General features: G+C 42.8%; 1 protein-coding gene across 1 annotated transcript in view; it reads left to right on the top strand.

Annotated features, from left to right (window-relative positions):
- Positions 1-23,064, top strand: part of ROR2 (receptor tyrosine kinase like orphan receptor 2) — a 162,619-nt gene that overhangs the window by 133,982 nt on the left and 5,573 nt on the right. Inside the window, exons 5-7 of the mRNA XM_062609819.1 lie at positions 18,137-18,264; positions 21,553-21,867; positions 22,753-22,998. Of these exons, the coding sequence (XP_062465803.1) occupies positions 18,137-18,264; positions 21,553-21,867; positions 22,753-22,998 (689 nt within the window). The remainder of the gene's footprint in view (positions 1-18,136; positions 18,265-21,552; positions 21,868-22,752; positions 22,999-23,064) is intronic.

The following is a 23,064-nucleotide window of genomic DNA, read 5'->3' on the forward strand; positions in this document are numbered from 1 at the left end:
CTTGGTCTCAGCCCACCGCAGGATGCACTGGTAACAAAACCGGTGGAGGCATGGCATCACATAGCTTATGTCTTCCCAGCTGCCCAGGCAGATGGGACAGTGGTCCTCGAGCTCCATGGCCACAGGCTACAGTGGGCTGGAGGGAGCTGGTGATGTTAAGCTGCTCCCTGTCTCCGGTGCTGCAGCAGCGGGTGTTGTGCTAGGAAGAGAAGAGAGGCCACGGTCATTTGCTGGGACGCAGGGAAGAAATGCCCAGGTCCTTCAAGAAGGAAACTGTCCCACCTCCCCAGGGTGAGGTGTCCCTGGACAGCTCACCTCTGCTGCTGCAAGCTCAGCTCTGGGGTGTCCTGGCTGCCTGAACCTGGCAGGGCCGGGAAAATCCTTCAATAGCTCTGGAGCTGAGCCCTGAGAGCTGCAAGTTGCAACTCACAGAGCACAGCTCCAGGACCAAACCGCTGCTCGGTACACCAAGCCTCGTGAAGTCACTCAGCTGGTAGTGTGAGCATCTGCTGGCTGGGAGACTTGGCACCCACTTACAAGCAGTGGGGGCATCTGGTCACAGCCCGTCGCTAGGTGACATCATAGTCCATCCCTTGGAAACATCCCAGTCCATTCCTTGGTGACAACAGAACCCACCGCTTGGGGTCTCAGAACCCATTGCTTGGTGATGTCACTGGCCATTGCTCAGGGATGTCACAACATCCATCCAACCCCATGCATCTGGGGTTACCGCAGCACCAAGGCCTACTTCTTACCCCCATGTCTCGTGTGCTAAGAATTGGTGTTTCACACCAGACACTGCTGGTGTGTGTGGCTGAGGATGGTTCAGCACGGAGCAGAGAAGGCGTTGGGGCACCTCAGAGCATATCCTGGTCTCTATGGCTTAAGCATCAACACACTGGGGATAGGCTTTGCCCAGCACGGCCTGGTGGAAGGGTGAGAGATAATGGCAGCTCCTGAAACAAGAGGTTCAGGCTGGGCATATGGAATCAAAACCAAAATCCATGTGAGAAAAACGAAGCAGTGGAGTGGGTTGTCCAGAACCTCTGTGGCATCCCTAAGTTGGGAGGTTTTCAAGAAATGAGGGGCCACAGCAGAGAGCACAAGTGTCACGAGTCTGTGAAGGGATGCTTGCTCCCTAAGGTGCAGTGTCCCTGGCCGGCTCACCTCTATCGCATAGTATAATATGCCAGTTCTACTTGGAAAGGACCCACATCGTCTTTAGTTCAACTCCCTGACCATTCCAGGGCTGTCAACCAGTTAAAGTCTCTTATGAAGGGCATTGTCCAAATGCCCCTTTTGAAGGCACTGATGGGCATGGGGCATCAAACACCTCCCTCCCTAAGACACCTGTTGCAGTGTCTGACCACCTTCTTGGTAAGGAAATGCTTCCTAAGGTTATCAGGCCAGTTCTTCCCCCAGCTCAGTGTGCACATGCTCATCTCACAGCTGAACAGCTTGTCATGAAGGATGCTGTGTGGGACAGTATCAAAAGACTCGATAAAATGCAGAAAAGCGACATCCGCTGCCTTCCCGATGCTGGATACAGCAGGATAATCACCTCTTTTGAGCACTGGTTGTGCTGTGTTTGGTGCACCCCCGGATGCAGTCTGCCCTCCTGGCTGCCAGGGCACATGGCTGACTCACACTGAGCCTGCTGCCGACCAGCACCCTGAGGTCCCTTTCTGCAGGGCTGTTCTCCAGCCACTCCTCTCCCAGTTTACTCTTCTGTCTGGTGTTTCTCCATTCCAGTTACAGAAATCATTACTTGTTCTTGGTAAATTTCATGCCATTGATGATTGCCCAATGCTCCAATCCATCTGCATCCCTCTGCAAGGCCTCTTACCCCTCGAGAGAGTCAACAGCACCTCCCAGTTTGGTATCATCAGGAAATTTACAAACTAGATTCAACTCCAGCCTCCAGATCATGGATAAAAACACTGGACAAAACCGGCCCTAGAGCTGCACCCAGAAGAACACCAGTGGCAACTGCCTGCTCGCCTGGTGTAGGCCCATTCACTACAACCCCTTGAACCCTGCCTCACATCTTCAAGGTAGCATGTTCATACTGTGTTTGGTAATTAATGTAAAAAAAGACAACCTCAGCATCCAGCATTTCCTTCCACATTAGATTGAGAAGAGAGAAAAGCAAAAACATATTACAAAGTCAATAATTTCAAGTCTCAGGAACTCCAGGAAGAACATGTAATGGATGGTTACTGTACTTTTACATTCTCTGTCATTCAGACTGACAGATGTATCAGTATATAGAGGACCTCAGGTTTCCAACATTAAGAACTGAATGCTGAAATACTAAACTTGGAGAAGCATTTGATTCCCTAATTGAGTTTTCTACATGTTTTGATTCAGGAAGAGTTTATTAATGTTAAGCCTGATTAGATTAATTTCTAGAGCTGTGGTGTTGGTTCAGTTGCTACTTACAGCCTAACAAACTAATCAGCTTTGTGTGGCATCATGTGTGTGGCATAACTATAACTCTGACGTTGGAATGTAAGCTATTTCTCTTTGCCCGAGATACAGTGCAGTACCCAATATTATATTATGGGTACAGATTTAAATGAAAAGATGTGACATTCAGGAATTAATTAGTTATGCATAGGAAAAAAAAAAAAAGAAAAAAGAAAGAGTCATCTTTGGAATTAAGGCCTGATAAATATTCCGTAAAATGGTTTTACATCCAAAGGAAGAAAAGTAAGAGGAAAGTATAATTTGGGATTACATGAGGGCTGGATGAGGACACAGGTCTCCCAGCAGTTTTGAGCAATTCATGGTCCTGTGTTTCCAGCCCAACAAAGGGTAGCTGCAGAGCCAAAGTTTGTTTATTTGTACCCTCTTCCAGTGGCTGAAGTGTCTGCTTATTTTTAATTCTTGAAAACTACAGAGGCTTTGATTGAAACTGACATAGAATTTCCTGTTCAGAAAAAGCTAATTTTCCTAATTTGGAAAAAATCAACAATCCTATTGTGTGGAATTATGATGACACACCAGAATTATGTCATGAGTTTGGGATTCCTTAGCCATACCATGCAGACTTCAGTTGCTGGAGCCAGCTGACAGGCAGATAGTGCTAATAATAGACTGCTGTCTTCAATACAGACCAGCCCAGAAGAGGATACATATATATAATCACCTGCTGACAGAAAGAAATGGTTAGATTAAAAAAATATTAGGTTTGGCTCCACACTTTGGAAGACCTTGTGCTCTCCTGGTGGTAGCCCCTTTATGCATCACTGATGAGCCTCTTCTACTTCAAGAGCCCCTGTCCTCCTGCGCCCTTAGGAAGATCCTCAGACCACTGCCTCAATTAACCTTAGGAACTAGACCTGTCAAGGGTGCCAAAGAGTTTTATTTTGCCACACACATCTATGCAAAGCTTGTTGTAGATGGGGTATTTGGAGAATGTATCAACTACAGTCTCATAAGCTGGGCTGAGAACATGCAGGTGGAAATGACGTAAAGGCTGGACAAATTTATGTAGTGTTTCATGGGAACAGCAAAAGGTACGTTCCAGCAAGTATCAGGAGTCTGCCCAGTAGCAAGGCAACATGACAGCATCACAACCAAATCACAGTTCCTTTTTCTGGCAGTGGTTCTCTTTTGTTTGTTTTTCTGAAGGGAAAAATGGTAGTTTTCTCTCGCCTTAATTTTTTGAAACACCTTAATCATTTCTTTAGAAGTTTAAAAAAAAAAAAAAGCTTTAGACTCTGGAAAATTTCAACTAAAATAATTTCTACAAAGGTAAAAGCACCTATTGAAACATTGGGAAGTATTCACAAAGTGTAACTTTCTAAAACATTGCCTAGAAAAGGTTAATATTGTATCCATAAAAATTAATAGGGAATCATAGAATCCTAGAATAGTTAGTGTTGGAAAGGACCTTAAGATTATCTAGTTCCAACCCCTCTGCCATGGGCAGGGCCGCTTCACACTAAACCATGTCATCCAAGGCTCTGTCCAACCTGGACTTGAACACCACCAGGGATGGAGCATTCACAACTTCCCTGGGCAGCGCATTCCAGTGCCTTACCACCCTTACAGTAAAGAACTTCTTCCTTATATCCAATCTTAACTTCCCGTTTAAGTTTTAACCTGTTACCCCTTGTCCTATCACTGCAGTCCCTAATGAAGAGTCCATCCTCAGCATCCTTACAGGCCCCCTTCAGATACTGGAAGGCTGCTATGAGGTCTCCACGCAGCCTTCTCTTCTCCAGCCTGAACAGCCCCAGCTGTCTCAGCCTGTCTTCATACGGGAGGTGCTTCAGTCCTCTCATCATCCTCATGGCCTTCCTCTGGACTTGCTCCAACAGTTCCATGTCCTTTTTATGTTGAGGACACCAGAACTGCACACAATACTCCAGGTGAGGTCTCACAAGAGGAGGGGCAGGATCACCTTCTTTGACCTGCTGGTCACGCTCCTTTTGATGCACCCGAGGATATGGGTGGCTTTCTGGGCTGTAAGTGCACACTGAAGACGGCTCATGTTGTCATCAACCAACACCTCCCAGTCCTTCTCTGCAGGGCTGCAGGGCTGCTCTGAATCTCTTCTCTGCCCAACCTGTAGCTGTGCTTGGGATTGCTCTGACCCAGGTGTAGGACCTTGCACTTGGCACGGTTAAACTTCATGAGGTTGGCATCAGCCCACCTCACAAGCGTTGTCAAGGTCCCTCTAAATGGCATTCTTTCCCTCCAGCGTATCAACTGAACCACACAGCTTGGTGTCATCGGCAAACCTGCTGAGGGCGCGCTCAATCCCACTGTCCATGTCAGCGACAAAGATGTTGAACAAGACCGGTCCCAACACTGATCCCTGAGGGACACCACTCCTTACTAGTCTCCAGCTGGACATTGAGCCATTGACCACAACTCTTTGCGTGTGGCCATCCAGCCAGTTCTTTATCAACTGAGGGGTCCATCCATCAAATTGATGTCTCTCCAATTTAGAGACAAGGATGTCGTGTGGGACAGTGTCAAATGCTTTGCACAAGTCCAGGTAGATGACATCAACTGCTCTACCCCTGTCCATCAGTTCTGCAGCCCCAACATAGAAGGTCACTAAATTGGTCAGGCAGGATTTCCCCTTAGTGAAGCCATGCTGGCTGTCACCAAGCACCTTGTTGTTTTTCATGTGCCTTAGCATGCCTTCCAGGAGAATCTGCTCCAAGATTTTGCTAGGCACAGAGGTGAGACTGACTGGTCTGTAATTCCATGGATCATCTACTTTAGCCTTCTTGAAAATGAGGGTTATATTTCCCTTTTTCCAGTCTTCAGGAACTTCACCTGACTGCCATGATTTCTCAAATATGATGGCCAGTGGCTTAGCAACGTCATTTGCCAGCTCCTTCATGACCTGCACATGAATTTCATCAGGTCCCACGGACGTGTGCATGTTCAGGTTCTTAAGACGGTCTTGAACCAGATCCTCTCCTACAGTGGGCCTAAGGTCTTCATTCTCACAGTCCCTGCATCTGTCTTCCAAGACTTGGGTGGTTTGGTCAGAGCACTTCCCAATGAAGACTGAGGCAAAGAAGTCATTGAGAACCTCAACCTTCTTCAAACCCAGGGTAGCCAGCTCTCCTGATAGCTTCCAGAGAGGGCCCATGTTGTCCCTAGTATGTCTTTTATTTGCAATGTACCTATAGAATCCCTTCCTGTTATCTTTCATATCCCTAGCCAAGTTTAATTCTAACTGGGCCTTAGCTTTCCTAACCTGGTCCCTAGCTTCCCAGACAACATCCCTGTATTTTTCCCTGGCCACCTGTCCTTGCTTCCACCTTTTATAAGCCTCTTTTTTCCCTTGGAGTTTCCTCAGCAGCTCCTTATCCATCCAATGAGGTCTCCTGGCCCTCCTGCTGCACTTCCTTCTAATTGGGATGCAACACTCCTGAGCTTGTAGCAGGTGATCCTTGAATATCAACCAACAGTCTTGGGCCCCCTGCCCTCTGGGGCTATATCCCATGGAACCTTAGCAAGCAAGTTCCTGAAGAGGTCAAAGTCTGCTCTCTTGAAGTCCAGGGCAGTGAGCTTGCTGCATGCTCTTCTCACTGTCCTGAGGATCTCGAACTCGACCATCTCATGATTGCTACCACCAAGGCTGCCCTGGAATGTCCCATTTCCAACCAGCCCCTCTCTGTCGTTGAGCACAAGGTCAAGCATGGCATCTGCCCTTGTCAGCTCCTCTATTACTTGCAGAAGGAAGTTATCTTCCACAGAATTGAGGAACCTCCTTGATTTCTTGTGCCAGGCTGTACCATCCATCCAACAGATGTCAGGGTGGTTGAAGTCCCCCATGAAGACAAGAGCCTGCAAGCACAAGGCTGTTCCTATCTGTCTATAGAGTACTTCATCAAAGAGTCCTCTTGATCAGGTGGTCTGTAACAGATCCCCACAGTAATGTCCCCCCAGCTGTTCTCCCTTTAACCCTGACCCACAAACTCTCTGTTAACTGCTCACCTCTCCCCAGACAGTTCCATACTCTCCAGCCTATCCCTAACATAAAGGGCAACTCCCCCTTCCTGTCTGCTGTGCCTGTCTTTTCTAAAGAGCATGTAGCCTTCCATTCCAACACTCCAGTCATAGGAGCCATCCCACCATGTTTCTGTGATGCCTATTATATCATACCCCTGTAGACATGCACACATCTCTAATTCCTCTTTTGTTCCCCATGCTACGGGCATTTGTATAGAGGCATCTGAGCTGAGCTTCAAATGAAGCCAGCTCATTGGCTGGAGCGGCTGGGATATCTCCACATTGCTCCGAGCATTTATTATAGGTGCTGGCAACTGACTGGGTGTGTTGGAATGGAATGATGCCCCCCTCCCCCAACACTTCTAGTTTAAAGTTTTCTTGACCAACCTAGCAAGCCTCCTACTAAAACCGCTCTTAGCCTTCATTGTCAGACCAGCTCCACCAGCCCCCAATAGACCTGGCCTCCCAAATCGAGTCCCATGTTCTAAATACCCACCCCCCCCAACTATGGCACCACCGTTCTAACCATTTATTAACCTGGCCAATCCTCCCAGCCTTTTTAAGGTCCTCCCCTTTAGCCTGGAGAACTGACGAAAAGACTGAGCTCCAAAACCCCCAACTACCTCCCCCAGGGCTCTGTAGTCCTTCTTTATGTTCTCCGGGCTACTGCTATCTACATCACTAGCACTCATATGTATCACTAGAAGTGGGTAGTAGTCAGTGGGACTTACTAGAGCAGGCAGCCTCTCTGCCACATCCCCAATCCGAGCCCCCGGTAGGGAACACATCTCCCGTGAGAGTGGGTCAGGCCGACAGATGGGTGCCTCTGTGCATTTCAAGGTAGAGTCCCCTACTGCTGTGATCCGCTGCTTTTTCCTGACAGCACCAGTAGTGATCTTCTTTACCAGTGCATCAGCCAGTTGTTTATGTTGCGAGGGAGTTATTAGCCCCCTGCAGAATTGCAAAGCAGTTCTGGGTGGGGACATCAGATTTAGGAGGAAGCCCCTTGCTTTTAATTGTGTTATTCCTCCTTTTTTTTTGTTTTTTGTTTTGTTGCTGTTTCCTAGCTGCCTGGGTTAACGGCCTCCTTCTTTCCTCCATGAGCTACGATGGACGCTTAAGGCCCCTGCACAGTTCGGGCCAGGAGCAAGCATTCCTGCTTCCTCTCAGCTTCTCTGACATCTTGCAGCCTATTGACAAGTGTCCCGCAGCTCAGCCCCTGCTGCAGGAGCACCTCCACCAGGGAGCACCGAGTGCAGCCCTGCCCATTGCGCACCCTCGCCTCACCAGACCAGTGCAGGCACTCTCTGCACCCCGAGCTCTGCACTGCAGCCTCCCCTCTCATCGGCTCTGTCTGGGTGCCTACGCTGGCCACCGCCGGGGCAGCCAGAGCAGAGCTCCAGACCGGGCCTTGGGCATAAGGCGAGTGCTCGCCACCTCACCCCGCTGTCCCCGGAACTGCGACACCTCACTCCGATCGCCCGCGCTCCCTGGGCAGGTTTTTACCCAGTCAGGGCTGTCGCCGCTGCTTCAGGATCCGCCCCTTGTGAGTCAGCTGCTCGCTCTCGTCAGCTGAGCTGCCGGCTCCTGGGCAGGTCCTGTCGAGGACTTGAGGCTCCCTCGGTGGCTCTTGTCGCTCTGAGTTGAGGCTCCTGGACGCTGATCTCAACCCCGCTCCGGTGTCGAAGGTGTCCTCTCTAGGGCTACTCACCTCAGCCCTTCTGAAATATAAAATCCCACCAGTGGATTTTAATGGGCTGCGCATAATAAGATAAGATTTTTCTCTGTGGTTAAAATCTGCCTGTGTAGGGTAAATCACAATGCATGAATTATGCTTATCCCTGGTACTTTATATGAAGTGGGGTGAGCATTGCACTAGGCAAGGTCATAGCATCCCAGTGGGAGGTGGACTGCCTTTCATCTACTTGCAGGGGTAAGAAGGAACTCCAATCCCCAGACTTGTCCTTTGGTGAGGCCCAATTTCCCTCCCTCCTATGGCATCCCCACCATCAAAGCTGCTCTTTGCTCCTTCTCCTTGATGGCTTTCCCATGCCTCTGGGCAGCCTACGTGGCCTCTTTGCTCTGCCTACCTAGTCACACCCTTTCTTCAATATAGCACAGCAGCCCAGATGGGGTCCTCCATACCCTTCACTGAACCCAAGGCACTGGCACCCGTATCACTGGGCTGCCTGTTATGCTCCCTACCCATGTTATTGCTGCCTGGATATGGCAGCAATTATAATGACATTTTCAGCTGGCAAATTCTTCCAAAAACTTTTTGGATCTGCTCTGTGTACACTTTACTCAGGGTGGCATAGCATCAGGAAGAAGGATAAAAGTGAAGAATTTTGCTTTCCTCTGGCAGTAGAGGAAATAGCTGCTTTTTAGAGGCTCTTAAGAAGGTTCATTGGCCTGCTGGCTTTTTCCTTGGGTATGTCAGAAGGAGACAATTTGTTAGCCAGTCATTACACACTGGGAGGGTTAACATGCCTTAAAAACAAGGGGTAGGAAGGGAGACTCATAATGACTTCTTTGGTGAGCAAGAAGCTGGAGTGCTGCATGGCCAGGTCTGTGTTACTGTATGTTGAAATTAGTTTCCTGAAGGTTTGTCTTTTTTTGTTTAGGCTTTTCTTTTGTTTGGGTTTTTTTGGTTGGTTGTTGTTTTGGTTTTGTTCGGTGACTAGGTTCTCCTTCCCACCTTCCCCCAGTTCTTCAGTAACCCTGGTTGTAACAGAGATGCTTCTGTTAAAAATATTTGGCACTCAGCAAATGGACTTTTAGCCTTCCTTGAATTGCCAGGTAACTCATCTGATTTCAAGATCTCATCTGACATGCTAACACCTATAAAAGTTGGGAGAATTTACAAAAATGTCATTTGAGTAAATTGAGAGTTTGTAGGTAAAGGTAGTGATAGGTCTTCTGATTGAAGTTATGTGTGGTAACCAGAGGATTATGGCCGATTATACCTCCAGGGACAAACCTCTGTTCCTTGCAGAAATTCAGGACGTAGTTGTTCTTGTTTAGCTTTGCTTTAACTATTTTATCCAGGTTACTCTAGTAAGAGCCATCCTACCACCCCTGTCTATACTTGTGTATGTGATTACTGTACTTGCAAGCAGCAACAGTTTTTGGTACACTGAAACCTCTTCTAATTATGTAATGCAGTAATAAATATGTGAATGCCTGTGATACCATCAAATCACAGCAGCATGTGGTGTAATCTAAAGAGCACCTTGCCACAGTCTTGTATGTTCAGTTCTTTCCTACATTTTTGCTAGTGAAGGTTGTGTGTTTTTTGTGATACAAGAGTGATGGAGGATGATTCTGTGAAAGGAAAGCAATACCACTTTCCATTGATTTTATCCACTTATATAATTGAACATGGTATCTTTTAGCAAGGACACAGCTCAGCTATGATTGCTGACATCCACTTAAGGCAATGCCTGGTGAGGGAAGCGATTTGGTTTATGATTCAGCGAAAGCATATGCATAAATCCAATTGGTATGTGTTCCCCTTTCTTGTTTTTAAATGCTTTTTAAATACCTTGCATATTCCTTTCATGGTAACATCAGAATATATGTTTGAAACATTATTTGCACTATATTTTAGAGACAGACTTTGGAGCCTGAATTTTGTGCTTAAAAACACTGATTTTATAATCCCTTGTGGAAATAACTGAAATAGGCTAAAAAATGAGATTATTGCTTGCAAGTTGCTGTTTCACAAACAACTTACTTTTCTCTAGTTTGTCACAAACACTTAAGTCCATTTGCAGCTATGTTTTTACTAATGACATTTCCATGAATTGCTTTATCTGTTAATGGTGCCTCAGGTCCTATGACTAATATTAACAAACCCATCATTTAGTAGAATCAATGGAATAAAGATCAACTGCTATTTTTTACTGATCTTAGACAATGAATCTGGAGTTTCAGTTCACAATGTAGTTTTTAGGAACTAGCAGCCAAGTATTCAGCTCAAATGCAGCACAGTTGCTGCGTTCAGTAAATATGATTTTACTTTTTTTTTAGGCATTTTTTATGTACGACTTTTCAGATAAAATGCACAAAAAGAAATGCTATTTGCTAATATTTATCTGATTTGCGTACTAGATGTAAAGGAATCTTGCTTTGGGGGTCTGTTGTTACGTTCAGTAAGTATCTGGTAGCAAAGTTCACGGGCCATATAGCTGGTGAGTGTAAATTGTCACAGGTCCATTAACTTCAAGTGAGCTATGACTATTTATATAAATTCCCTAGTTAGTGTTTGACTTTTTAACACTAGAGTCCCCTTATTTTCTGATACTTCATTCCTTTAGTTTATGGGAAAAGTTTTTACATCCATCTTCTATTATAGTGAAGTTCTCTTTGAGGTATTAACTACTATTTTCTGGTATCTCAGGATCCATGATCTTTAAATGTCGGTGAAGATGTGCAAACAATGATTTTATGTGCCGGAAAGCCAGGTTATTTGCAGATAACCCTTTGGTCAGAGAATGAAGTTGTTTGTTCAGAGCATGGATAACAGGTAGTGCAGGAAGCTTGTGCCCTTCTCCCACAAAGTGGGCATTGGATCCCTCCATCCAGGCAGAGGGTTAATGCAGCTGTTCTTACCATCCTTTTGCTTCTTGGCTTCAGCAGTCAGGACACAGATGTGCAGGTGTGGGGTTTTGGTGTTTTATGGCTCATGGATTTTTTGGTTTGTGGGTTTTTTGGCTTTGTTTGTGGGTTTGTGGGTTTTTTTTTGGATTTGGTTTTGTTTTGGGGTTTTTTTTGGTTGGTTGGCTGGGGTGGTTTTTTTAGGTTTTCCTGTGCATCTGGATTTTGGAAGGTTTATTAAAACCTCGAACCCATTTATGCACTTTACTGAATTTCTGCCCTGTATGGGCAGAAGTTATGGGTGATGTTAGGAGCACCTGGCATTAGTCAAGCCCTTCTCGACAGATGAATAAAATACTGCTTTTGAAAAAATACCATTCTTTTCTTTCATCTAATAGTCCGTAGTCCTGTTGCCTTCAGTGTCAGTAGTAAAACTTTCATTGATCTTCTGTGCACAATAGGAGGCCTATGAGCAAAGGCAATTTCATAGCCAATTGTAACTGTTACTTTAAAAGGCAGCACTCTTGACGAATTATAATTCATTCTGAAACAAGAGTTTTATTTTACATTTTCCCTGAAAAGTAGATATAAAAACCTGGCTGGAAATTACCTAGTATTTTTCTATAGTAACGTTAATATAAATTCACTGTGTTTTTTACAGGAGGCATTTTATAGATGTGATATGGCATATGACAAGGGTAGTGTGTTTCTCTTCTCTCTGATCTTCTCTGTGACGTTTCAGTGGGAGGGAGTGAATATTTGGAGCTGTGAACTCATTTTAGCCATTGGAAAGTGATCCCCTTGTGAGTCAGTTTGCTCCCCAGCACTATGATATAATACATGTCAAGAGTAAGGGTAACAAATTACAAGGGCTGTAGTGCCAGGTTGTAAGAGAGTCCTCTTTGAGATGCAGTATAAACAAACCATGAATATATATATATGCTAAAACCAGGAATTCCCAAAATTTTACTACAGCTCTTTATAATGCCCTTCCCTCAAGTCAGGGTGATTTGCTCTCTTTGATTAAACATAAACCCTTTATTCCTTTTATTCTTTGTACTGTATGTCATTTAGCTTGTGTGCTTTATGTTTATGAAGTAGCCACATACTGGGCTAAGTAAACTCATAATCTGAAATCTGATGCCTGTCCTTTTCCCTCTGATCTTACTCTTCATCAAAATTATTCTCTTTACACAGCTTCTGCCATCAGCTTGCAAGCTGTAGCTATAAAAAAATATAAAAAACTCTGAGACCAAGTGACTATATACCAGATGTTGTATTTCTCTACCCACAGCAAATAATATGGCATAAATCATTTATCCTTTCCTCTGTCACTGTCTGTGGTTTTCTGTGCACTTGGCCTTGCTTTGCCATTTCACTTGTAATGGAATATCGGGGGGAGGAGTCATAATGTGCTTTATCAGTATTTAACAGTTTTTAATTAAAAGCTATTTAATCCCTGGACAATATGAGAGAAGGTCAAAACTTCAGGTTATTTGTTGTGCTAAATTTTATAGGAAATTTAAACTGCATTTAGTTTGCTTGTGGGAAACTGCTGTAACAAAGTTTTCAGTATCTTTTTTTTTTTCTTTTTTTAAACTATCCTGGAATATCCTGTTATATTCTATGAATTGGCATAGTATTATTTACTTTGGTAAAGTGTAAGCTGAGGATGTATCCCTCCAAATACCTTCTAAATGTATTATTTAAAATCTTAAAAGAAACTGTTCTTAACTTGTAATTTTAACTTCTTTTTCTTTTTTTTTTTTTTTATTACAAGGGTTAGACATATTAAGTTAGTTGTCTTTTTCAGTTTATTCAATTAAAAAAAGGTTTTCTTTCTGAGTTTTCTGGAAAACTTCTGAAATTCTTTTTATGGCTGATGCACAGTGTTCGTTTTTTTTTTATTTTTAGGAAAATAGATTTATCTTAACGAATTTCTGTTGTCTTTGTAAGTTTTTTGTGGGATGCAATCAGAAAAAAAACCTATCTTACAAGAGAATAAATATCTAGTACCTCTAAACTCTGCTTTTAGGATTCCCTTTATGAACCCTTGCTTAAGATTGAAACACCTTCATGTGTTTCTCTGTTTTTCAGCAAAATCACTAGGTCTTCATTTACTGTGTTTTCAGGGGCATCAAATACATACTGAAAGCCCTTATCAGACTTACATGCTTACGATGATTTTAGTGTTGAACATTTTCCACAATTGCCTTTTATTTACTGAGACTTTTTGTTTCATATGCCATCTGGACAGATCGGATGTGACAGTCACATCCAATGGGTTGTGCTACATAGTTATCATACAGTGTGTATCATACAGATGTGTTCTTTCAGCATTTCAGATTTTCCAATAAGAAAAGCCTCTTTGTTTCCTAGGTATTTTCTTTCATAGTCTTTTCTTCAGTGTTCTTTCTCTGTCACATGTGAAGTTAAAGTAAAGCTTAATGCAAGGGTGGCGGTGGCGAAGTATGTATGTTTTTGCAGCACATTTAATAAACCTAGAAATCTCTACACGTACTTCTAGAGCAGATTATCGGCCTACGGTATGGAAGTCCTGCATGACCACTATCTAGAGAGATTCCTATTCATGCCTCCTGGGTTTTATTCCTATTCAGAGGCATCTGGTTCTTCCAGTGCTTCTTTTATAGACCCAGATGTCCCTAGAAGTTACGATTTTTGTTAGAGGGCAGAGATTGAACTGGCACCATACCACTGAACCTGTGTATTTCTTCTACATTGCCTGTATGGTTAATTCTCTATCTCATACAGACTTCTGCCCACAAACTAAAGGCAGATTGTGTTGAATCAGGTGGTGAAGTGCATGTGTGAAAATGAACTTGTAAATGTCTTATCATCTGTAAGATGTTTCCAGACCTGTTAAGCCTGTTCAATCTTAGAAACACTCCATGTTGTATATAAAAGTAGTATGAATGTTTTGGTATTACTTGTCCATGCCTGAAATAAAAGGTTCTCCTGCTTTAGCTTTGTATTATAAAAGCTGTATCTTCACTTTATTATTCTGGCACAAGATCACCTTATGGGCATGGAAAAATAATGGCATTGATCGTAAAAAATGGAAGTTGTGATTTTAGGAATAGAGGGTCTGTCAGATTCTCTACGGTTTTATTTTTAAATCCAAACTCTGGTCATACATCTAGCAAGTAGCTGAGAGTTCTCTCACTAAGACTAAAAACCTTACCTCCTCTCTAATTGTGCGCTGCTTTCCAGGTGGGCTGCCTGGAAATGCTGCCCTCCACAAAGGTGAAAAAAGATGATCAATGCTTATGATGATGCTCCTGACTCTATTTTGCAAAACAAACAAACAAAAGTTATATAAAAATGGAATGAAATCACTAGTGAGAAAAGGTAATGTCTTGAAACATTCAGAACAAACCAACAAAGGTAAAAAAGCACCTATGGCAGTTAGCTTGTAGGAATCCTTCAAGTGGAACAAACTGAACTCTTCTGGATCCTTCTTGTTATCAATATTCTAGCCAATTTTGGTTTAAAGTATAAATTTTATTAAACTGAGTAAGCGATAGCAGATAAAACAGCGCTGGATGCCCCCGGGACTCCTCCGCTCCGCCCAAGACGCGCACACGCAGTCCCTGGGAGGCGGTCCTTTATCGTCTCCGGTTCAAGGCCCCAGCCAATCCTGTCGCCCCTCCTCACTCGGATGTTGACATGGCTCTTCCCCATTGGTTCCCTTTGTTGCAGGGGGTCTCATTACCGAGAAGTTTCGGGAAGTTTCGAGAAGCTGCCAGAGGCTTCGAGAAGCGTCCACTGCCAGCCTCCTCCCCGTCGCAGCCCCCTCCCTTCAAGCGTTGCAACAAGACACCACTTCGAGCCACCCAGCCCCCTTTTCTCTCTCACAATCCCGCGCAACAATACAACTGACCTCCCCCCATTACCTACAGAGTACAACAGAGTCAAAAGGAGTATTGTTTCACATAACGACAGCCACAGAGAGCCTCCCTCCCCCCAAACTTCTTGATGAACAAACCCCACACATTACACCTCTTGTGGACTCAGATATCTGCTTTTACCAGGGTTCTTGAGCTGAATTTATAGCTCAAACAGCAGGAAATTGAAGAGTCAGTATTTCTACCTATTTTCAGCAGCTTTTAACTCTTGCTCTGAGCTGTGGCTGAATTGCTGTCATATGGTTTGGAGCAGGAATCAAAGTTGCACATGGTTCCAAAGACTCCTATTTGAACTGAGTGTGACACTGCACCTGCACTGTTTTATCAGATTCACCCTATGTCACTTTGCTATGGATGTTTTGCCATGTGCTGAGTGTACATGTAGCTGCGGGTAAGAGTAATCTGTAAGCAAACTGTAAATGCTGCTATTTCTGCAGCTTTATTGAAATTAACTATTTTCCTAAAACAACTAATGTAATTTTGTCCCTCAACATTACTATTAGTCAAATGGTATTCACTGAGTTTCCTGACCTGACAAACATCCATGTGGAATAACAGCCCAGCTTCTGTTAGAGTATCTAACATCAGGTTACTGTTTACATTTGCTTGCATCCATGGTAATGGTCATATCCAGTTTAGTTTAATCAGCAGTTGACTCCAACATGGGACAGGAAAGCATATGTGTGTATATATAGTATCTAAGCTGTATTTAAAAGGTTGTTTACAGAAATAAACTGAGCTAAGCAAGAGATCACACAGCTTTTGTCACCAAACCCATGCTGTTTGGAGTGCTATTTTTTATAGTTTTTGGTTGGGTTTTTTTGTTGATGTTGTTGGTTTTGGGATGTTGGGTTGTTGTGTTGTTTTTTTTTTTTGTGCTGGCAAGATTGCTCTGCACTGAGAGTCGAAGTGTGAGGTGTAGTTTCAGTTAGATACGTTACAGACTTTGCAGGATAGGGGTATGAATTTACTCTCGAGCAGGAGGTCAAATAGAGGTTTCATATGCATTCAGCTCCTTATGGGAATTGCTGACTTCCTACTGAGGTGGTTAAGGATCATAAAACACAAGGATCATAGGCAAAGACAGAATGCTTTGATATTTTTGTCCCTTCAGGCATGATGCAACTGTTGCAAAAGTAGAGGGGGTTTTATGAAAGTAAAATAACTTCACTGCAGGAATTAATTGATCCTGAAAGACTCCTCCTTTACTTCACCCACCATAATAAAAAGCTTACATATCTTTGTTGGAAGCAGAACTTGTTTCAGAGTTTGTAGACAAAATGTTGCTTTATGAATACTTAACAATCATACTGTGATAGGAAATAAAGGCCAGATCAGGACAACAACTGTATGAGACACTTCATACAACCATGGTTTATCTAGCAGCTGTGTGGTGGATTGGGTCTTGTTAAGTCATTGTCTTTCTGGGAGGAAAGGGAAAGGTGCTGCTCAAGTAGTGATCAATGGTTGCAGCTTTTGTTTACACTGTGTGAGCAGTCCTGCCCATTCTTCCACTGGCAAAAGAGTTTATACTTTAAGAAATACTGGTAGGATTTCCCTGAAGAGATGAGCTTTATCAAGGAGGTGCACTAAAGGAAAAATGAGAAGAGGCTCCTGAGACAGAATAAGATGTTGGAAATAATGGGCCTCACTTGGTACTGTGTAGGTGTTGAGTGATAGGCTCATCCTGGTTAGCTGTTGTCAGGCAGCAGGTTTTTGTGCTAATTTGGCCAGCTGAAGTTATGTGTTTTAACATCTGTACACTGGCTGCTTTGCCCTGCTTATGTGGCACCCTAAGAAAGGGTAAAGGCATTTGCAAAAGAAGTGGAAACACATATACCTGAAACACGTATAGATATCCAGGGAGACTTAGACTGGATATTTAGAAAGATTTATTCACTGAAGGGGTGATCAGGCATTGGAACAGGCTGCCCAGGGAAGTGGTGGAATCACCGTCCCAGGAAGTGCTCAAGAACTGTGTAGATGAGGCTCTCAGTGACATAATTTAGTGGTTGGACTTGATGATCTTAAAGGTCTTTTCTAACCTAGCTGAGTCTGTGATTAGATAATGAAGTACAAGGTGCAGAAGAGTATTGAAGTAATTCTTCAAAAATTGTCTATATCAGAGGGGTGCCTCAAAGTTTTAAACTGATTGTTTAGCTACAAAAGCTGGTTAAGGTTTTGCGTTTCCTAAGATTATTCTAGAGTCATAGCTTTCTGTATTATGTTTTATGTCTCTTTTGGACCATCATGCGGTGAATGACATGATGTGAATCCATCAGGCTAGTGAATCCTAGCACAGAGGCTATGCTGTTCCAGAGGCAACACATGGCATAGTGAATATTAACTCTGAGAGTACTCTCACTCTGAAGCCCCTCTCAGTGCTAAGAGGTTACGATCTCCAGCTCAGCTGTGTATTATATACTGGAGCTTTGGGGATGGTGTGTTGAGCCACTGAGCCTTAAGGCTAGTGCTTTCATGCCAAAATATTTGTGATGTAAGGGAGTAAAATCTGGCCCAAAGCCTCACTGAATTGAAAAATTTATTAAAATGCATGTTGAAAGAGGAATTTGGCATAGACTGTTACTAGAGAAAAGAGGAAGAGAGGTTAAAACCTTGATTACTTTTTAACCTGTTTACCTAATTCAGAGTATAAATTATTCCATGTTTTAATTAAAGCTTGGCAAGATCTCTTCTGATGGTCACTAGAGAAAATGAAGTGAGGTATATATAAGTGGGAGAAGAGAACCCACAACCTGCCTAATTGTGCTTGGTGCTGCTAGATGCCAAAAATTCATGGGGACATGTAACAAGATCTGTGTTGCTGTCTCAATCAAAAGACTTTTTAGTAGATTCACCTGCCAAATCCTGTTACTAATAGCATATGATTTTTAAATTAATCTTGGGTTTTGGTTTACTTCTTTCTCTAATAAGCTGTTTACAAGGTGCCTCATTAATACTTTTAAGGTAGTATAGGGAGAATTGGGAGAGAAAGCTGCTCCTGGGGAATGGAAAAATTTCAGATTTAGTCTTTTGCGTTTTCTCCATTATAAGAATATATTTTGTAAAAATTCACTGGGGACAGCTAGACAACTGCTTATAAAATCCTAACCTGTCTTTTGCAGAGAAGATTACCATGAAGATGGGTTCTGTCAGCCATACAGGGGAATTGCGTGTGCACGAATCATTGGAAACAGGACCATTTATGTGGACTCCCTCCAGATGCAAGGGGAAATTGAAAATCGAATTACTGGTAAGCTTATACACTTTTATAGCAGAGCAAAAAACATTTGTGAAAGTTCCAATTCAAGTATAAATAATGCTGTCATCCTTTTCAGCATTATTAGTCAGTGACTAAGACATCCTTATATTAAGGTTCAGAGAAGGTAAGCCGGTTACCCACTTGTACAGTTAGCAAAATTTGAAGCCAGGAAGATGAGTATCTGCTGTCCTTAAGTAAAATGTCAGAGCATTAACTTTTAACAGCTGGTAGTTTGTTCTTGAGCTTTTTGCATGATGGATTCAAATAGAAGATTTTTTTTTTAAAAACAGTTTATGACGTACTAAAAAGGTATTGGGTTTTTATTTTCTTGAAAAATGTATGGTGAGTTTTCCCTTGGGTTTCCTCTGCTATTGCATAATCCTGGCAGAATCTGGATTTCAAACAGGAGTCAAACTTCTTGTGATCTACACCTACAGATTGTATCCGAAACTTCAATGTACATGAACATGTTTTTTTTCACTGGACCTCAGTTAGCTGACATGAGCAGCTGTGACTCTGATGTGAACAAGTAGAGCAAGCAAATGAACCCATGGAATAAATTGTTTATCGTAACATATGGCAAATTAACTCATTCCAGGAGGAGCTTATTTGCATCTGACCATATATGGCTAAGTGAATTTGCAATTTTAACGTAGCTGGTTGCCAGAAAAATTTGGACTGTTTGTCAGCTCTGTCTCCTTAAAGACATTATCTTTAAGACCTTTGAAAGAACACCAGGTCAGGTTTTTTGCTGTTCTGAGATAGTGATCACGTGATGGGACTGGCAAAATTCAGGTGTGGACCTTTCCTTGGGCTGTTGTGACTCATTCATCTCCCTCCTTTCTCCTGCACTTTGTTGTTTTTCCAGCCTGTTTACCATTATGTTGTTAGTTTATACATACTATGGATACAATATTTTCTATGACATAATCGTTGCCCTGTTTGTATGCTTTTTAGCATTATGGAAATGTTCAGCTATCTGAAATGGTGAAATCTATAACTCTGAATTAGGTTCATAATGTCCTTAAAAAGGAAAAAAAAAAAACGAACCACCAACCAAAACCACACCGCTACCACCAACACCCCCCCCCCCCAAAAAAAAAGAAACTTAACAAAAACTAAGCAACCAACCAACAACAAAAAAAAAACTAAACAATAATGAAAAAAAATGCAAGAACTTCTTCCAGCATTAAGTTATACTTGCTTCTGGGATATACAACATCTGGCTGCTGGATCCCTAACATCACTGATGGTTAGATTTTGGAGGCTGGGGCCTGGGACTCTGTCCTGGAGTTGAGGGGAATTTCTGATGGAACCTTTCTTTTTCAGGAAAACGCTGTGAACCATCATGTAGGGCTGCCCAGTGGCTAGCTAGGCAGTAATGATAATCCATTAACAATATGGCATTTTCAAACGATATACGCGTGAAGGACAGACCAAATGTCTTATGCAAAATAACCCTGAGGATTTCACAGCAGACTTGTTTCTTCCAAGTCTGCTTACACATAAAACAAGTAATGCATTCAGACAGTGTTCTCTGTTCAAATGATAGGGTGTTTTTGAAATTGCAGTAATTTATTAGATTTTAAAACAAGCAAACAAAAAAATCGGCTGAGATGTTGCTTATACTTTTGCCCATACTTTTTAAACGCAGGTTTTGGTGCCTTTGTGTGTTCTGGGAAAACTGTGCATGGGAAACGGTGACACCTAATGCCCAATGCCAAGAACATTTAAGAAGTTTATAGGAACATGGGGGAATTTTCATTCTAGATTCTTATTTCCCTGCTGTGCTGCTGTGTGAGATACATTCCATTTGTCCCTACCCGCTGATGCTGTTCAGTCCTGGCCATGTGCTTAGGTGTAATTGCAGCCTTCTATTAACAATAGTACATGTCTGGATAAAACCTTGAGACATGACTTGAAAGACTGGAAGGCCAGCAATAGAGAGTGCATGGACCTGACTCCTGACCAGTGGATGCATGTGGTTTGCAAAGTGTTTCCTGTGCTGCTTGATATCTGTTCATTAACTAAACAAAGTAAAACCCTTAGATGCCACCAAACAGTCCTGCTGGCTTTTGCACCTGCCAGTAAAATAAGGACATGATCATGAATTGTGCACTTTTCGCTCATGCCAGTCTATGTTCCATAATACCTTCATAAAAATTAGTCTGGTGTTTCAAATAGTAACAGTGACTTCTTAATTCCTCCAAGCTTATTTTTTCCCTGCTAGTCTTCGGGACAAGCACATCACAGATGTCGTTTAAGGCCTGATATCATGTGTGCATGCATTTTCCCCTACATGGCGGATAAATGGTTATATTCCTGTGTTAGTATTTCTGTATTAAAATAAGTAGAGGTGTAAACAGTACAAAAGGCTGGAGCTGGGGCTGCTTACTGCATGTGTGATGTTTAGGAGTAAACAGAAGACAGTCTGATAGCAGGTAGCAGCAGGAAGTAGATGGTTGAAAGGAGAGAGCTGGACAAGAAGGAAAGAATTGATTTCTAGGTTGTAAATAGACTGCCGAATTACTTCAGCTGCTCATTTCCTCTCTTTTTACAGTGTGCGTTGGTGGAACGTGCAGTCTGGCAAGCCTCACTCACAAATGATGTTTTCCAAATCATCAATGAATATTTCTCCGTTTAAAGCTTGACTCATTCCCAGATACATGACGTACATGCACATTGGTCTTTTCTTTGCAGTGTGCAAGGAAACTTTCAGATAAACATTAGTGCGTAGATGCTGAGTCCTTGGGAGGATTAAGTCCCTAGTTCACTATGACATTCATCTTAATGTGATCAGTATGCTGAGATTGATTGCATTTTCCCCCGAACTGCTGCCTGTTAGGCTTTTCATGTCTATTAATATCTCCTCAGGTACCAGTGGTGCACTTCCTTTTGCCTGTTAAGGCTTGAAAAACACTTGTCAGAGTTTCTACAGGAGGAAGAAGCTAGGTGATCCTTGTTCAGATTTTTCCTAATTAGGAATTTAGGAAACACATGTTAGCTTCCTGGCAAGTGTATCTTTTCTCTGCTTTTTTATCTTTTCAAGTTAAAATTAGTCAGGTGCCAACAGTTTGCTCAGTGCTAGTCACTTGGGTAAACTGAGCTCTACAAGCTCTGTCCAGATGTCGGAGGGACACTGGAATGCTGGATTTGCTTTCTGCATTTGTCAGCTCTCCTTTACAGACCCTCAAGAAAAGACAAAAGTTATAAAAAGCAAATTACACAAAATTTTTTCATGCTTTTTGTGAATTAAGCAGTATTTTTGTTCCTTTGCAGCTGCATTTACCATGATTGGCACTTCCACACATTTGTCTGATCAGTGTTCACAGTTCGCTATACCATCCTTCTGCCACTTTGTATTTCCCCTGTGTGACGAGCGCTCTCGGACACCTAAGCCACGGGAGCTGTGCCGGGATGAATGTGAAGTTCTGGAGAATGACCTCTGTAGGCAGGAGTACAACATTGCTAGGTCAAACCCCCTCATCTTGATGCAGCTACAGTTGCCTAAGTGTGAGGATCTCCCAAGACCTGATACCTTGGAAGCTGCCAACTGCATAAGGATTGGAATCCCCGTGGAAAGGCTCAGCCGATGTAAGTCCAGGTGTTTCATCACTGGGAAAAAGTAGTATTTGTGGCTTTGTCAAGTTGGGTCAGAGAAGCAGTATTTTTATAGTCATGGTTTTTGTAAAGAAAGTACTGATGTACTGGGTGCTGCTACTTTTTAACATGTTAATACTGACCATAATCTTGCACTGTTGTAAGGTATAGTTAGGATGGTGAGGAAGTTTAAAGGATGTTGCTTAGTACTGAAAGGGTTATATCAACCCCCCTGGGCTAGAAAACTTCATATTCACACAGTCTATTTTGACTCCTGTTCACAGTGCGTTTCAGGCTTCCCTTCCCACATGGCTGCTCCAACTCTGGCTCAGTCTTTGCCTCTCTGAGTGAGTCCCCCCATGCAGCTATTTTTGAGTTATATTTACATATCAGTAAACCTCAGAAAGACTGGGGGAAATTTACTGGAAAAATCTGTTAAGAAATTAAACTTTTAATGTTCACCCTTTCTATATGGAAATCCACAAGCATATAATCCTATAAATGAAGCAAGGAGTGTAATTGCCTTTCTTCACCTACACAGGATGGGTAAAAACATTGATCTCACTTCTGTGAATTTATATTTGCATCCAGGAGTAGATAGGCTGTTCCTGGGTCACTAATTATGTGCTAGCAATTTTTCTGCCTGCTCTGTTTGCTAGCAATTGATCACTCCAGAGCAGAAACCAGAAATAACTGGGTGCAAAAGTACAGATACCCACAAAATGAAAAATTCAAATCCCACAGCTTTCATTTAAATCTTGAAGTACCTGACTTAAAGCACATTTTGCATATGTGGTCTATGCATTAAAATCCTTTTGGTCTTGCTTGGCCTTTGATTGTTTTGTTATTAGCAATGTTTTGTCAAACCTTGTGTTGCAGATCATCAGTGCTACAATGGTTCTGGAGCAGACTACAGAGGGACGGTCAGCGTTACTAAGTCTGGCCACACTTGCCAACTCTGGGACTCCCAGAGTCCCCACAACCATGATCTGACAAGCACACAGTTCCCAGAGATAGGCGGAGGACACGCGTATTGTCGAAATCCTGGAGGTCAGATGGGTGGGCCTTGGTGTTTTACAAAGAACAAAAACGTACGCATGGAACTGTGTGACATACCTTCTTGTAGTATGTATTCTCTTTCTTTTTTCCCCCTACTGTCCCAAATCGTGTAATTTTGAATGTTCCCTATTT

Source organism: Pezoporus occidentalis, unplaced genomic scaffold, assembly GCF_034315485.1.
Source record: "Pezoporus occidentalis ecotype Australia unplaced genomic scaffold, CSIRO_AGI_Poc_V1 ctg141, whole genome shotgun sequence".
NCBI classification, from domain to species: domain Eukaryota; kingdom Metazoa; phylum Chordata; class Aves; order Psittaciformes; family Psittacidae; genus Pezoporus; species Pezoporus occidentalis.